Consider the following 16362-nt stretch of genomic DNA (forward strand, 5'->3'; position numbering starts at 1 on the left):
ACTGCTAGGTGGCAACAGTAAAACAAAAAGATTTGATGGAGGTGAATATTGCAGCAGGTAGCTTAGGCAAAGCATGGGAACACTCCTGCACCAAAGTGGCTGCACGGGGATGGAGTCACCTAAAGGAGCCCCATGCCACAGAAGGGCATCAGCAGGCCTGTATCAGCCAGCACAGTGTAACCCATGCAGCACACCTTGCACAGACAGTGCTACTTCTGGCTGTAATTTGAACGCACACACTCACCACGCACACAAATCCAAAATAAATAAAACAAGGAAAAAAAAAACAAGGATGTTGCTTGGAGGATGCAGGCCAAGGAGAAAGTTGCCTGGTCCATTTATTGACAACTCTGCAGTCCTGGTGCAGGGGGGAGAGCTGAGCTCCCACTCCACACCCAAGGCACACGGTGGAGAAGAACATTTCCTGTGGTGACGCATGGTGCTCCTCTCACTGCCAAGAGCCATTGGTGTTTCCCACTTCCCCTTTCAGGAGCCTGACATTATCTGTACAATGTGGAAAGCACAAGTCGCGTGGATTCTTCTCAAAAAGCTGTTTATGTCTCTGCTGCTTCCTCCTCCTCTGTGACGTCCACGTGGCTGTACTGCCTCCAGGCCTTCAGATTGCACTTTCGGAGAACCGCTCCCAGCTGTTTCCCAGGACCCACCTCATAAGTGTATGGAAATTCCATTCCCTGCTTCCTCTGGTACACAGAATGCATAGTCTGCTCCCACAGTACAGGTGAGACGAGCTGCTTCACCAGCAGTTTCTGGATGTGCTTTGAGTGCATGTACTTTTTGCCGTCAACGTTGGAATAGACACAAATCAGTGGTTTTTGTATTTCGATGGACTGCAGGACTTCAGCCAGCGGCTCTACTGCTGGTTCCATGAGTTGTGTGTGGAAGGCACCACTGACCGGAAGCATTTTGGTACGTGTGAAGTAGAATTTTGGGGCGTTCTTCTGCAAAAACTCCAAAGCCTATAAGAAAGGGAGAGCAGTCACAGCCTGACACAACAGAATTCCACGTGCTCACTCCACCAGATTGGCCTCTCCAGGCCCAAGGCAATAAAGCCACTCCTCTCCTACCCAACCAGCAAGCACACACTGGGGAAAAAAAACAACCATGAAGCAAATACATAGGCTGTTCTGAAAGAAATGCCTCCTACTATTTCTACAACAAAGAGCACAATAACACAATTTGATAGAGCAAATTCTCAGCTACAAAACACTATTTTGCAACATAGTCCCTACCATTAGCTATGCATTTTTGCCAGCAATGAACAAGAGCCTGCATGCTGTGCTCATAAAAATCTGTAACAGCAGAGGTGACCTATGGTTGCTGTCACTACTGTTGAAAAGTACCACCCTCTGCCTCCATGTGTTTGGTCTCTACAAATATTCAGTGAGTGCTGATGACTGTCAATGGCTGCCATTTTTTCCACATGGAGGAAATCAAGGACAGACCTTTGCTTTATATGCTCTTCCATGTCAGATGCCATTTTGTCAGACTGTCCCTCTGCTGCCATCTGTCACACAGCAACAAAACGTAACACAATACTGATGGGAAGGTTTAGCTTCTACTGCCATACCACCAACATCTGCCTCTGACATTGTGGACCAACAAAATAAAATAGGTGGCATTACTTTTGGAGAAGTTTTAATACATGAAGTTGAAGTAAGCAGGTGCATCTCCTGCAGCAGTACCTACCTGTATGTGCCCTGCGATGACTCTGCTATCTGGGAACAGGTAGTTGGAGACCTCGCACACGGGGTTGTCTATGCCCAGTGACTCACAGTGCCTACGGGCTTCCAGGCAGGCGTATTTGTAGTTGGCCTCTCGTCTGCTGATGACTGACAGCATCCCACTGGGGATGGCCTCCGCCGCCGCCTGCATGGCCTCAGCACGAACCTTCACAGCATAGAGTGCTGAGGGGAGAACGGGACAGGTGAGTGCAGATAGGCAGCTTACTCATGTCGGGAGTGAGAATCACACAATCACTACGGTTGGAAATATCACTAAGATCGTCCAGACCAATCGTCAACCCATCCACACCATGCCCACTAACCGAGACCCTCGGTGACACATCTACACGTTTCTTGAACAACTTCAGGGACAGTGACTCCACCACCTCCCTGGGCAGCCTGTGCCAATGCATCACTGCCCTTGCAGAGATGTATTTTTTTGTAATATCCAATCTGAACCTCCCCTGCTGCAACGTGAGGCCATTACTTACTGTCCTATAACTAGTTTCTTGGGAGAAGAGGCCGAGCCCTACCTCACTGCAACAGAGTTGTAGAGAGCAATAAGGTCTTCCCCGAGCCTCCCCTTCTCCAGACTGAACAATCCCAGCTCCTCAGCTGCTCCTCTAAGACTTGTGCTGCAGACCCCTCACCAGTTTTGCTGCCCTCCTCTGGAAGGACCTCCACGCCTTTCTTGCAGTGAGGGGCCCAAAACTGAACACATCACCGGAGGTGCGGCCTCACCAGTGCTGAGTACAGAGGGACGATCGCCTCCCCGCTCCTGCTGGCAGCGCTATTTCTGACGCAAGCCAGGATGCCGTCGGCCGTCTTGGCCACCCGAGCACGCTGCTGGCTCACGTTCAGACGCCTATCGACTCCAGACCCTTTCCAAGGTTGGTGCTTTGAATGCGACGTCACGCATATCAAAGCAAACCGTGGAAGCAGAAAGCAAAATTCACCCTCCGACGCGCACCTTCCGCGAAGTCCATGGCTCCGGCGAACACCAGCGCCGCGAACTCGCCCACGCTGTAGCCGGCGGCGGCCACACAGCTCTCCACAACCTGCGCAGACACACGCGCGGCCGTCAGCGGGGCCGGGCCGGGCAGAGCCGCGGGGGGGAGCGCGCGGAGGAGCCGGGCGGCGGGAGCCGCGTCGCGGCCCCTGCGGCTCGGCGCGGGGCCCGTCGTCCGCCGCCTACCTTAGGCTGCAGGTGGTTGAGCTTCTCTACGGCGGCCAGGGAGGCGACGAACACGGCGGGCTGGCAGTGCCGGGTGCGGTCCAGCTCGGCCCGCGGCCCCTCCAGGCAGAGCGAAAGCAGGTCGTAGCCCAGCACCTTCTCGGCCAGGCGGTACATGTCCCGCACGCCGGGGTAGCGCAGCAGCCCGCGGCCCATCCCCACGAACTGGCTGCCCTGCCCGGGGAACAGCAGCACCGTGCCCTCCCGCGGAGACCGCCCCTCCCGCCTCGGCCCCGCCGCCTCCCCCTCCTCGCCCGGCTCCTCGTCCCCCACCGAGCTCTGCAGCAGCTCGCTCAGGCTCGCCGCCCGTTCCCCACCGCCTCGGAGCGAGCTGCCCCGCCGCCGCGCTGCGCCGCGCAGGACGCCGCGCCCGCTGCAGCCAGCGAGCCGCCATGTTGCCGCGGCCCAGCTGCCCATGGCCGCCGTCTGCCCGCCCGCGTTGCCCCGGGAACCGAGCGGCACCGCCGCTCCGCGGCTCCTCCTTGGGGCGGGCCTCGCCAGCGGGCGGGCACTCGCGGCACTGAGGCGGCGGCGGCGTGGGAGCGGAGCGGAGGTATAGGGGCGGCTGTAGCTGGGGCCGGGGGAGGTGGGGGACCCGTGTGCTGCGGTGCTGGGAGCCAGAACGGCGCGACAGCTCCTAACGGGACGTCTCCTCACGGCGGCAGGAGGGACCGGGTTTATTTTCTTAGATTTCCAAGCTCTCTTGGTTTCCTCAGTTGTTGTTGGGGCTGCGGGCCGCTCAGCAAGCAGCTGAGATCCAGAGGGGCCGTTCTGCTCCCGGGGAGCCCCCGGCTGCTGAGCCCGCACAGGAGCACCGCTCTCCCTTTGGTTCCACACGAAGGGCTCTGGCCGTGCTGCAGAGTGCTCGGGGCTCAGCTGTGGGAGTGGGCCGCCAGCTGCCCTCCGCTGTGGAGGCAGCCCTGGAAGAGGTTCTCTTACATCCCCCTCTGTCTAAAGAATTCCCAGGTCTTGGATATTTCCAAGAATATCCAAGGGGAACATCTGTGGTAATGATGACGCTTGACAAGTGGTGGCAAAGGAAGACTGTCTAAAGGGTGCTTTGTCTTTAAAATACAGCCTGTTCTGAGGATCTTATACAAATGTGTGTGGTGAAAGTTAGAAGACACTGAGCACTAAATGGCAAATTGTCACGCAGGCAGATCCATCCCAGCAAACAGGGCTGCTGTGTGGCTTTGCCATTTGGAAAGCAGAGTGGCCTGGGCAGCGAGACCTGCTGTGTCTCCAAACCAGAGAAGCATGCTTGTGTCACTCACCTTATATCCTTAAGTACATAGCATCAGCTGTTTAATTTATAAGTGCACACTATAAACATATAGTTAGGAGTTTATGGTGCATGTCTATTATGCAATGTATATTGTTTTAAATTATAAATCAGCCGTATAAGTCCCTTATTTCTGGCAAACACACCTGACGTTGCTCCAGCTATTACTAAAGATTTACAGACAAGACTCTTTGAGGCAGCAAAGTTCTTTACCGGTTGTGAGAAAACTTTGTCTTCAGTGCTACAGTTTCCCAGCAGCTGAAGCCGGGGCAGAGCTAAGAGGTTTATCGCTATCCATCAAGTGATTATCCTTAATCCTTCGGGCAGCTATGTGATGTGGAGCCTTTCCCCACTGAGGATGTGCATGCTGCCTCTCAGACCTGGGTAGAACCTTACTGCCCCCAAAATAGTGTATTAGAGAGGACAAGTGTCTACCCTGGGGGACCTGACTCCCAACTTCTGCAGCTTTCTCTCTATCTCAGTGTGCCCAGGACCACAACTCCAGAGATTCTCCTTAGCGCTGTTAATGCAATAACTGTAACTTAAGCCCCGTGTGATTGGAAAGCCAGCACCAAGCTACTTAAGGGGATTAGTCAGAGGTTTATAGGAGCAGGGATATAATGCTGCAATGGAAGCAGCTGTCCTCTTCTGCTCCTGCTCTGTGGCAGTGTTCAGGCTGGATAGGGGAAGGGTGCGCACCTGGATCTCAGAGAGCTGCTCCTTCACTCTGGCTACTTCTTCACTAGCCTGAGGCATGTTGGCTCCTCTGTCACAGTACGCGTTGTTCTCCACACCCTGTTCTTTCTTGTACACAACCTTTTGCAGACAAAGGAGAGGACACGGAAAGCTTCCGCTTCACTTTCTGTACATTGTGCCACTGTAGGAAAACAACCTGCAAAAAGACAGAAGGCTGCAAATCATAATGTTGCCAGTTTTCCCCTTTATTTCTCCTGGTGCATTACAGAGCTGGAACTATCCAGAGTTGGACGGGTCAGCTGCTCTGAATAGCCAGGAGCACTATTTATACATTGGTAAAACAAACTGGCCTGCTACAGCCAAACTAGGGCTAAGCAGAAAATGGGCAGGATGATGAGGAAAACATTGCAGGGCAGAGACGAGAGGAACAGAAATAAGCTTCTGTTAAGTGTGTTGAGGGAGTAGAGATCTCCAGCTGTGGTTGTTTAGCAGCCAAGATCAAATTGTCTGCATGCTGCAGATACCATCCACGGACATCCTGGTTTCTTCAGTATGAAAATCAGGGCACAAAAGTATTGTGCAACCAGCTCTTCCTGCAGTGGGGCTGGGACCTGACTGGGAAAGCAGTGGAGGTTGTGTAATGGATGCAGCTGGAGGGGCTGTGCTAGCATACCTGTGCCAGGTAAGTTATAGCTAAATAACTTCAAGTGTCTGTACATGCTTAGAAGACAGGATGTGCCCCAAACAAAACAAATTAGAGGAGGAAAGCTGTCTGTTTCACAGTGTGGATGTTTCCAAATGCAGAACCTGCATATCTGTGAGCACAGGGCACAAGTGGCTGAAGGATCCCTATCACCTCAGCTGGTGTGGAGCAGCTGGGAACCTGCCTTTGGCTCTGATGCATTCCTGCAAACATCAGGTGGTTGCAGTATGTAATTCCAAATGAGTAATTCCAGTTATGAACAGTAACAGCATTATTAATGTAAAAGAAAAAAAATAATCGTAGTTGTCTCATAGTTGATCGTAAAAATTTAGATGGTTTTCAGGCCTAAATCTGTGAGCATCGTGTTTAATTCAGACAAACGTGGGTAGGATGCTACACTGAAAAAAAGGCAGGGCTGACAATGCTTTGTGAACCCTTCAACTCCATTACTCTCAGAAATTTCCTGGGTGTGCCACACACAGCACAGATCCGTTGCTGCACTGCACGTTTGGGACTGAGCTGCAAGCTGCATGTGGTGAAAGGTTAGAAGTGAAACTTTATTAACACAAGCTTTTCTGAGATCAGATTGCATCACTCCTTCACCATGTTTTCTCCGTTGTCGCCTTGCATTGGGGTTTTACACATCACACCTTCTGTCAGGTATGCCCATGACTGCTGCCTGATCTTTTGCCATTCTAGCTAGTCCAAACTTCTTTGTTCAGATGCAACACGTCTCCATTGTGTGATCTCTCTCTCACTGAAAACCTGTACTGAGTAACCAAAGATGGACAGAGCTTCTTCCAGAGTTAATCAGTGTGGCTCCATGAGTCAGCTGTTGCTTTTTATGGGCATTTGATGCTGGAATTTAGCTTCTGGGGAGTTACATGCAGAACTCCACTGCTGATAGACAGCAGTGTGTTACGGGACTGACTGTCTGGCACACTGCAACTTTGTTACACAGCTCTACGTGATGCAGGAGAGCATTTTGCAATGCTGGCAAGTCCTGAGAAATGCTGTTGGGAAACACAGTATGTAATTAGTAATAACAGCAGTCAAAAGAATAGGACACCAACAGTCAACTCAAACCAGTACCTTCCACCTTTTTACTTCTGTATCTTCCCATCTCCTGTTTACACACAGCAGTACTTGCCCTGTTTCTATGCTTTGTGCTTTCCCCATTTCTGTGTGCCCTCCTGATTTCTTTTCTTGTCACTCAGTGTTTCCTCTGACGTGTGGAGGGACACGTTTGGAGCTGCGTCATTTAGTCACTGGCAGCAGCAGAGCAGTATGTTTCCAATTTGATGGCATTCAGCACTTCCAGCCTGCAAACCATGTCGGGCCTTTCCTCCATGGGGAAAAGTTGACAGAAGGAACAATGCCTGATGCAACCCAGCTGCTTGATACCTGCAGGAAACTGCCCTGATGCTTCTGTGGCCAGACCAAGTGTAAAGCCCCTGAGGTCCTCACTTATCACTTTGGGAAACCTACTGGCACTGGATCAGTGTGCTGCGGTGGCAGAGCTGACTGGCACTTGAGGTGTGTGTCCAGAACTAAGCCCCAGTGTGCTCTTATTCACAATGTGAGCAGTGGTGTAACTAACAACTGGTGAGGTCTGAGCTTTCAGCTTCTATCACAACCTTTGGGAATTACCATCTGAGGACAACCACAGAGGACCAAGGTGTGGGAGAACACCTTAACTCCTTAACTCTATGTAAGACATTATGTGGTAAAGCAGCAGGAGGGACACAGGGCAGGAAGTGCAGCAGTGACCACAGTGCAGAGCTATGCAGTTCTTTTCCTCCGTTCCTTTCAGTCCATCCTCCACCCAAGACACGGTGCTGCTCCAGCAGGCTAGTGCATTGTTCTCCCTCCCCAGTTCTGCCCAGCACAGTTCTCTATTTAGCACTGCTTGGCTTGTCTTTTGCCTTGCACTACTTCACCCTTCTGTTCTGGTTTTGACAGCTTTACTGCTTTGTTTGCTGTCATTTTTGTGCGCTCCCACTCCTTCCCTCCTACAGCTCTCCCCTGAGGCAGCCCCACCGCCTACATGGCCTTTCTTGTTAACTCCTTGCAGACTGCCCTACCCTGTGTGCTTCTCTCATCCTTCTGTGCTGCTCTGCTTCCAAATCTCTGCTTTGCACCTACCACCAGAAATGTTCACGATCCTACTCAGCCTTGTGGCCCCAGCTACCAAAATTAAATTAATCCTCATTACATCTACATGTGTCATCTGGGCAGAGTGAGAAGACCATTGTGCAAGGAGATGTCCCTTGCTGGCCCGGCTCCCTCCTGTTCTCTGCATAAAAACACAGGGTGCCAGCAGAGCTCTGACAGTTGATGCCATCAGTGCAGCATCCAATTCTTAAGCACATCTGCTACTGGTGGGATTTTCTCTGTCCCACTCCTTGTCTCCTCATTGCATCAGACACAGCTGTACCAACAAAACCTTCATACAGTTTTATATAGGACATCCTCCTTTGGCATATCTCTGAGTACTGACTGCCCTACAGCTCTCTCTCCTGGGGGTATCCAAGGCCCAGGGCTCCCACTGCCTCCTGCAGTCTCTTTTGTGATTCCTTCCTGCCACCTGCCCTCCCACCAAACAGATTAACAGGAATTGGGTGTATTTGACAACTGTGTATTTGAAAAACAATGCGCTTTGGTTCTGCCCTTTTTACTGTACCTCTTATCTATTTGCATTTTAGCAACCTAAACACAGATCTTTTGTAGCATTTGACTTTCGGCCAGAAAAATGGTGACCAAGTTTTCCCTTGCTTACTTTCTTACTCATTTTATTGGTGCCCATACACTAACGCAAGCAGCTTGGCTACCAGGGTGAGGCATCACTTCGTGTTACTTCTGCAGGCAGATTTAATCCTGCAGACCATACAGACCATGTGGGTTTGGCAGCTAAGATGGCTACAACTGATTGCCTGCTTCAGGAAGAAGCCAGTGGTACATTCTCCACCTATCCACTGAGATCTTCATCCTCCTTAGTGTTTTATTTTCTGACAGTTTCTCAAGCATCTGCTACTTACCACATCCATCTCACTGCTCACTGGGCACCCTCCAAGGCTAAAAACACAACACAATATATAGGACAAAATATATATATTTTGCTTGAGCACTGGCAAGACACACTGCATTATTCCCAAGTGCACCACTACAGAGAATGAATGGAGCTCTTACTGAATACAGAAATGCAAGTTTCTATCAAACTGCATTATTCCTCTGGTACACCCAAGTGAGAAGATTGACATAGGTAAAACTCAGTACCCCTTACTGCACAAAGGTTAGAAGAAAATGAAAGCTTGAAAAAGCCAGAAAGTAAATGATAGGTTCCTATACAGAGGTGAGCATTGTCCAGTAAAGTTGATACAAGATCCATTAATTTCAGCTGCACTGAGAGACAAGAGTAGGCTGTGAATCAGACCCTTCCTGTGTATACTTTTAAAATCTGCCTAAAAAATATGGAATAGTTTAGTTGTTTCCTTTTAAAATTACTCTGCCAATCCTCTTTTTTGGGTTTGTTTCAGATTCAGTCTCAATGGAAGTGGTACCAGCCTGGGCCTCAGCCGTGGGTTTCACGCTTCTGCCCCACGCAGGAGGAGTTTTAGGAAGCAAGATAACCAGAAAGGAAATCCCAGTGTGGTATGAGTCTCTGCAGAAGCCCTCCTGGTGTCCCCCTAACTGGGTGTTTGCTCCAGTTTGGGGAACTCTCTATACATCTATGGGGTATGTTTTTCACATTGTATCAATACACTTATCTGATCTCCAGGTTGTTCGTTATACAATGCTAGACTAGAAAACTATTATTCTATTTCTGTGGCTTGAATGTCTGCAAGAAACTGTATTGAGCTGTCTGCCTAGCAGGTAAAAACATGTCTGGGGAAGCTGTGTGTGGCCACACTTCACATGTAGAACCGTCCACTTCAAAAGGAGTTGGAAAAGCTACCATTCATCTGCTTTCCTCATTCATTCTGAGGGGAAGACCTGCCAAGCTGGCAGCAGAGAAGTGAAGCGGCTTTGGGATTTCTGCTCTGCGTGTCCTTCAGTGGTTTTAGGAAATTAAAAACAAAAGGGAGGGGTGAGAAGATTGGGACAGAACTGTTTTAACATAGCTCAATTAAAATAAACCCAAAATCAAAACTAATACACACATACATCCTGTCAGCTTAAATGCCAGGCTGTTAATTCTAGAGGTCTGAAACTCTCTGCTGTCTCCTTGGGTACCTGTGGGAATGGGATTTGGCCTCGTGATTCCCTGTTCTTCTGACAGTAATTGCTGTGCTGCCAAGTATTTTAAAGCAGTTAAATAAGAGAGACCTGTTCCTTTCCAACATTATGTCATTATCCTGCAGGTTAATTTAAGTACTACAACACCCGTTGCAAAACACAGCAATGATCCAATATCTGAACACATACCTGAAAGTGTAAGAGAGCTGCTTTAACATTCTCTCATTTTGGTTTACTTTTCTGGAAATAAAGGCTTTGTAATTTTTACAGATTCACATGCTCTTTTTTCTGTCTGTATTCTTTCTTCTTTCCTCTTCTTACAGGGTATGTGTGCATATTTATTTAATTGCTCTTTGCTCCTGTGTGTTCAGAATTAGAATTTGGGTTGCTGTCCCTTGGATAAAAAATGCCTTTTCTCAGAGAGACAAGAGCCAAGGGGCTTTCTTCAAGTTGACTGTGCAATGTGTAAACTTGTTTCTTGAATTCTCATCATAAATCTGGACGTCACGTTAAATCTTTTAAAAATCACTTGCTTTGGTAATACCAAAAGCAAGCAATATGTTCTGAGGTAAGTGGTGTCAGCTACATACTGTATACATCTAGCTGATTGAAAATATATTTATCATCAGGCTTTTGCTTCCATAACCTGCCATGTACACACATCCCTTGGAATGGTTAAGACTTCTCGTTCGTATAGAATCTGAGAATATTAAAAGCAATAAATAATTAAAAGCAAGGTTTAAAAAGCTTCCAAAGTTGTATTGTTTAGTCTTTATGAAAGACATGGCCACAAAGCAAGCCTGGCTCACTGTCTGAGTCGAAGAGAAATCCTCCTTATGTGACTTGAGATACGTAGACTGCAACAGCTTAAAAGTTCATTACCACAGAAACACAGCTGAGCCCCCTGCTGTTCAGCAGGTGCACAGTGCAGTTCACACACCTAGCAGACTCATAAGAAGGTGGAATCTGTATTCAGTTACTAATTCTAAAACAGGTGTATAATTCAGAGTGTTGGCACTTTGTCCGTGGGACTCTTGGAATGACTGTGTAGTCATCTGCATTGGTATGTCTAATGGAAAACTCAAATGAACAAAAGAGTCTTGGCTGATGAGTACTTCCTTTTCTAATCAGTCTCTTAAAGTTTAAAGGTAAATTTTACACTAGTCATTTCCCAAATAATTTTTGTCTTTATCAGCTTAAGTTCTGGAATTGTTCTGGTGAACAGTTCTTCTGGCATTAAGATGATCTGTTAAAAAACTTCAGAACATTTTTGAAAGATCTTTTTATAAGCTGGTGCCCCAACAAGGGGAGAGGGTGCTGGACATGCCTTGCAGTTCTTTCTCTAGAAGTCCTAAAAATCTTTGTACCTTCTGTACCCTTCCCTCCTCCCTTCTGAAACATGACTATAGATTCCTTTTCTGCTCAGTCACCATCCACAGTCATGCATGCACTTTGGGATGTTATTCATTTTGTCCATTCCCATCTCAATTTCTACTTCTAAACTCATTTCCATCTATTTAAAAAGGTTTCTTCCAAACAAAGATACTTTTAAACCATCCTCTCTCAGTACTGACAGGAACCGTTTTTTCCTCTCTTTAGAAACTTACCTTTTACTTTCAAGTCTTTGACTTACTTCCATTTCAACACAGCATTCTCTACTAAGACTGAAATGCAGTCTGCTTTTCTGCACCTAGAAATGAGAACTCTGGCAGAACAGGGAATATTTCTCTCCATCTTGCTGTCTGCAGCAGATAATCAACCCTTCACAGTCAGCCATTCTGTTAAGTAGTGCCAGGACATTTCCAAGTGAATTTAGACTGACACTGAAGTGATTTCATTTGTTTAAGAAAACGTGGCTGCTTTCTAACCAACGTACTGGATTATCCCTTGCATTGGCTTTCTTCAGATACGGCTCCTACCTGGTGTGGAAGGAACTGGGGGGCTTCAGTGAAAAGGCGGTGGTTCCTCTGGGCCTGTATGCAGGGCAGCTGGCATTAAACTGGGCATGGACTCCCATATTTTTTGGAGCTCACAAAATGGGATGGGTAAGTGAATAAGTTTGTTTCTTCAGCCTATGCTTTTGCGGTCACCTGTAAGGTGGTGAGGATAAAACTTGCATCATGATTTTTTCTCTCTGAAACCGAACCTAATTTGTATCATCAGTACAGAAGATGGCTTGCAGAAGTTTGCTGCTGTTCTTACTGCATTCCAGCAGCCACCTGTGAGAATTTACAACACCCTTAAATGTTTAGATTACAAGTAGCTCTTTCTGTCACCCTTTGATAAGAGCCTTCTGTGACTACAAAATGTAAACATTTATGCCTTAGCAAAATTCCTAGGTATCTCTTTGGCAAACAGCGGCGATAAGAAGCTTATCATTACTCGTGTAATCAGCATCTGCTTTAGACAAGACCAGCTTCCTGCATGCTGAAGAAAAACAGCTCACCTTAAAAATAAAAATTAGTATTAAAAAATGATTTGCTTGGTTCTCTAAATATAAGAGCAATGTTTTAAAAGCAGAATGCTTTGCAACCCGTAATTAATTCAACCACACCACATCTCTTAGGGCAGTATCTAGAGCAGAAAAGCACTGGGTGAGATTACATGGCTAAGGGAGTGTTTCTGCTACCAAGAGGAAAAAGAAAAAAAAAAAATCCAAGTATGGATGAGAAGGATTTTGTCTGTTCCCAGCTGCAGTGCCCTTTCTTCTGACCATTTTTATCTTTTTATCAGTCAGTTCAACTCCTAGCTCAGCAAAAATCTTTTTGCTAGCTATGTGCTGAGAAGTCAGCTCACAGAGGGAGCTGCAAAGTGTTGGTGCTAAGTGGAAAGAGCCACACAAATACCGTCTAGTTAAGAAAATGCAATGAGGAAAAGGACACTAACCACCTTCCTGTGTTTTAGGGGCTGGCGACTCTCCTGCTCACAACTGGTACAGCGACAGCTACCACTGCTTCCTGGTATCACATCAACAGAACAGCTGCTTATTTGATGGTCCCGTATTTAGCTTGGCTTACCATGGCTTCTGCGCTCAATTACCGGATCTGGAAAGACAATCGCAACAAGAAATCTGAATAAACAGCTTTTCGGCCAAAAACATTTTTTTGCTCCAAGATTTTTCTAAAGAAAGTTATGCCTTACTTACTACTTTTTTAGCTGAACTATTTACATTACGTTATAATTTGACGCTGCAATCCTCGTTTTAAACAAACGTGCCTCGAGTAAGCAAGTTTCAAAGCCTGCATGAAGTTTCGCAGCAAATTAAACAATAGCACACATCAGAAGGTACTGCTTTTCTGTATTGCAGCATCACATTTTATATGACAAACAGCATTTTAACAATTACCAGAAATAAGCACTAACTGCAACTTCATTCAGAGGAAGAAATCCAGCTTCCAGAAAGCTGCTCCTCGGAGCCACAAGTGCAACTGTGGCCTGAATCAATCACGTTTACCACTAAGCATGGTACCTTACAGTCCCACTGCAGCTGCCGTGTCTTCTGATCACTGTACTCTGCAAATGTTTAAGACCAGATCTTTTTTCATAATTTGTGCCATCCCACTTGGAAGCACTGTACAATCTTAAGTGTCTAAAGATATTAAACAACATGTAAACTTACTTTTCCTCCACTGTTTTTGTTGTTACTAAAAGATTTTGAAGAAAAAGAAAAAAACGCGAGAGGCAACAGGATGCTGCAGCCTAAAGGGGGCCCCTTCCTCTCTTTTCAGTATTACAATGGGCAAGACAAAACAGCAAATTCAGAGTATTTGTAAGCCAAGAGTACCCAAATATTCAGCAGCTGTCTGTACATACCTCTGGCAGCCCCAGCAACATTGGCCAAAGAGCATCCACATGTGCTGTGTTCACCATTCAGCCCTGTCGGTGGAGCAAGAAGCCAGGCTGTGGGCAGACTGCATACATAGGCACTAAAGCTGTCTCCTATCTGCACCTTCTCATTTTAGCTGCTTAAAACGGGAACGGATTTTTCCTCTCGGGTTATGGTAACTGACACAGTAAGATCTGAGATGCTTAATTCACCCAGCTGCTTCCTAAAAGAAGGAAGGTAGAAGAAACAAAAAAACCTTTTGTCTAAAAGCATAACAGAGTATTCTAGTCCACAGCTTGTGGTCTTACCACACAAATCTTACTTTAATCAGGTCGTTCTTCTGGTTTGCTAAACGTGATGCTGCTGTCCCCTTTGCGATGAAGGAAACTTCCCCCTCTGCTCTAGATTCAGTCTCTTTTACTTGTTTTCAAGTACATTCAAGGCAGAAAGTATCTTTTGCTTTCCTGTAAGTCACAGGGCATCTGCTGAGCATCCTCTCAGATCCAGTCTCAAGCACCTGTTGCAACATCCAATGCCACTCAGACTTTCACAGATGGTTTATTCCTCTACTCAGCATTTTAGTTGACTATACAAAACAGGCTTCTGAAGAAGAGCACCCCAAAATAGCCTAAACAATCTTTCCCTTCCTTATTGTCAGGGACAGCACATTGCTTATTTGTAAAGCTTGAAGCAAGGTTTAGATCATTTTATACAACTTGATAACTTTACTTTGCTTTCAAGCAGATTCTGATAACTGCAGCTAGGTAAAAAATACTACGCGCACTACATATACTTCATGGTAGAGAAAACAACTTTTATAAATTGTCCACACATACAAAGCAACATAATACTGCCTAAAATTGCTTAATTTCAGACTTGCTGATCTGAGGGGAGATCAGGAATGATTAATTTGAAATTAATCATTTGAAAACCTCATTCCCAAACAGGTCTGTCTTATGCCCTTAACAATCCAAAGACTGTTCAGGCTTCTAGCAGTGTTTCCCCAAATCCTTTCATTTCTTTAGGCCTTCTGCCTTTTGTTGCTGCTCTGGACATTATATCCCTCCCAGTTTCTGCCTGACACCTCCTCAGAAATCCAGTTTCTCTCTTTAAGGGCCAAGCTAAGGATGACAGTCAGCCATAACAAGGATCCTAACAGTACTGCATACAAATCAAGAAATGCAAAGAGCCGTCAGATATTCCAGTCTCATATCCCCAGTAGTTTACTTCACTGAAATACATTTTCATGGGAGAAAAGTATAATATCACCCTTCTGTCCTCAGTCAAAGTACTTGAAGTAAATTAGTCTGTTCCAGTCCTCGAGAATACTTCACCTCTCTTCAGTGGGTCAGAAATGAGATGCTAACAGTTCATGTTCCTTTTTTCCCCCACTTTATAGCACCTGTACGCACAAAGAACTCAAAATTAACACAGACCAATAACTTCATGCACAGATTTCAGCAGATGCTGAATAGCTTTTGGAAAACTACTAGGAGCTTTTACTGATCTTTCCCCCACCTTCCTCATTCAAGCTTCATATACTTCAATTTTCAATAAACTTGCCAAATGCAACTTTAATAAGCTGTTTTACCTCTGCCTACTGACATAAACATTTTAGATCTTTGTACAACAGAAGAGTGGCTAAGAAAATGATACAGACTCCAAGATGATTCAGTAAACTGTAATTTTAATGTTCACACAGGGAACTACACCACATTTCCCAGCAAGAAAGCAGGAGCTTAGTCTACCTGAGAGACAACTCAGGTGTTCCAGTTCTGTCCTATTTTGAGGTTTCCCATATTCAATAAACAAGACATTTGGTCAATACAAATTGATGATTTACAGCACGAAGCAACACAAGGAAAATGCAGACAAAACAATTGTCAGTAAGTACAGTATAAGGTCTATATGCATTCTTCTCATTTTTTTTCCTGGGTTACTAATACAGGAAAATAATTGCATCAGCAGCTCATAGAACTGAAATGTAAATATTGCTATTAAGCAGATCCGTGAAGGAAAGAATCAAGCCTCCTGTGGCTAGATGATGCACGTCACGTGGCAGTTGTCCACTTCATCCAGAAATAAGGTGCTGAAGACATCATTAAAAAAGGTAGGGTGGTATTTGCAGGCTCTATCACAATCAGGATTGAAATTCACCTCCAGGATCTGAGGCTGCATGATTCTTTTTCCTGTCAAAGGGAACACAGACACTGCCTTTTAATGCAAGCTATACAGAGACCCTGAACCATTGCCTGTCATTAAGCTAGAAAATGGCTAGAAGTCATCTTTTATGACCCAACCTGTCAGGGTTTTTTGTTTCACTCCTAATCGCTCCTTTAGCAAAGCCAGGCACAAGCTAGGAATTTTGCTTGTGTCTTAGGAACTGAGAATTCTTTTCTAGTCCCTTGGAAGTTCATTTCTGTGTTGGTGCCTCTGCAGCTCTTCTCCCTGTAAGAGGTTGGTGTGCACTTGCAGACATTTTTGACCTTTCTGGCAAGATAAGAAAAAATTTGCCTTATTTGGCGTTTTTTTCCTACCAGTCATCCACAAATAGCTGGAAGAAAGGCTCCAATTGGTTGTCAGCCATGCTGTGACATTTACATGAAGCATCTCCATATACACATTCTTGCAGAGACAACTGAG

At 46.3% G+C, this 16362-nt stretch overlaps 3 protein-coding genes across 4 annotated transcripts in view; 1 reads left to right on the forward strand and 2 right to left on the reverse strand.

Annotated features, from left to right (window-relative positions):
• Positions 1–307: 307 nt before the first annotated feature.
• On the reverse strand, positions 308–3496 carry MCAT (malonyl-CoA-acyl carrier protein transacylase). Its single transcript, XM_031597209.2, has 4 exons — positions 2938–3496; positions 2713–2800; positions 1708–1925; positions 308–977 (listed from the first exon to the last, which is right to left on the reverse strand). Exons 1-4 carry the CDS (start codon positions 3391–3393, stop codon positions 555–557), a joined length of 1185 nt encoding a protein of 394 aa, XP_031453069.2. The 5' UTR covers positions 3394–3496; the 3' UTR covers positions 308–554.
• TSPO (translocator protein) lies at positions 3447–13511 on the forward strand. 2 transcript variants are annotated; one of them, XM_031597210.2, is made up of 4 exons: positions 3447–3529; positions 9194–9392; positions 11800–11938; positions 12798–13511. In XM_031597210.2, the coding sequence occupies exons 2-4, from the start codon at positions 9205–9207 to the stop codon at positions 12969–12971; spliced, it is 501 nt and encodes a 166-aa protein (XP_031453070.1). In that variant the 5' UTR covers positions 3447–3529; positions 9194–9204; the 3' UTR covers positions 12972–13511. The 2 variants fall into 2 exon arrangements, with proteins under 2 accessions (XP_031453070.1, XP_090003068.1); XM_090146942.1 differs by lacking the exon at positions 3447–3529 and adding an exon at positions 6551–7193.
• Positions 13512–15366: 1855 nt separating this feature from the next.
• The window catches only part of TTLL12 (tubulin tyrosine ligase like 12), a 30253-nt gene continuing 29257 nt past the window's right edge, over positions 15367–16362 (reverse strand). The window contains exon 14 of the mRNA XM_031597212.2: positions 15367–15908. Coding sequence (XP_031453072.2) covers positions 15757–15908 — 152 coding nt within the window. The 3' untranslated portion in view covers positions 15367–15756. The remainder of the gene's footprint in view (positions 15909–16362) is intronic.

Source organism: Phasianus colchicus, chromosome 1 (genome assembly GCF_987193195.1).
Source record: "Phasianus colchicus chromosome 1, bPhaCol1.hap1.1, whole genome shotgun sequence".
Lineage (NCBI taxonomy): Eukaryota > Metazoa > Chordata > Aves > Galliformes > Phasianidae > Phasianus > Phasianus colchicus.

Bases quoted from the DNA above. Each gene is read 5' to 3' on its own strand.
- TSPO (XM_031597210.2), top strand. From the start codon at position 9,205: ATGGAAGTGGTACCAGCCTGGGCCTCAGCCGTGGGTTTCACGCTTCTG. The intron at 9,393-11,799 runs GTATGTTTTTCA...GGCTTTCTTCAG, and splicing joins ACTCTCTATACATCTATGGG to ATACGGCTCCTACCTGGTGT. The intron at 11,939-12,797 runs GTAAGTGAATAA...CCTGTGTTTTAG, and splicing joins GAGCTCACAAAATGGGATGG to GGGCTGGCGACTCTCCTGCT.
- MCAT (XM_031597209.2), bottom strand. From the start codon at position 3,393: ATGGGCAGCTGGGCCGCGGCAACATGGCGGCTCGCTGGCTGCAGCGGG. The intron at 2,801-2,937 runs GTAGGCGGCGGA...GTGTCTGCGCAG, and splicing joins TCAACCACCTGCAGCCTAAG to GTTGTGGAGAGCTGTGTGGC. The intron at 978-1,707 runs GTAGGTACTGCT...CCTTTCTTATAG, and splicing joins TCATCGCAGGGCACATACAG to GCTTTGGAGTTTTTGCAGAA.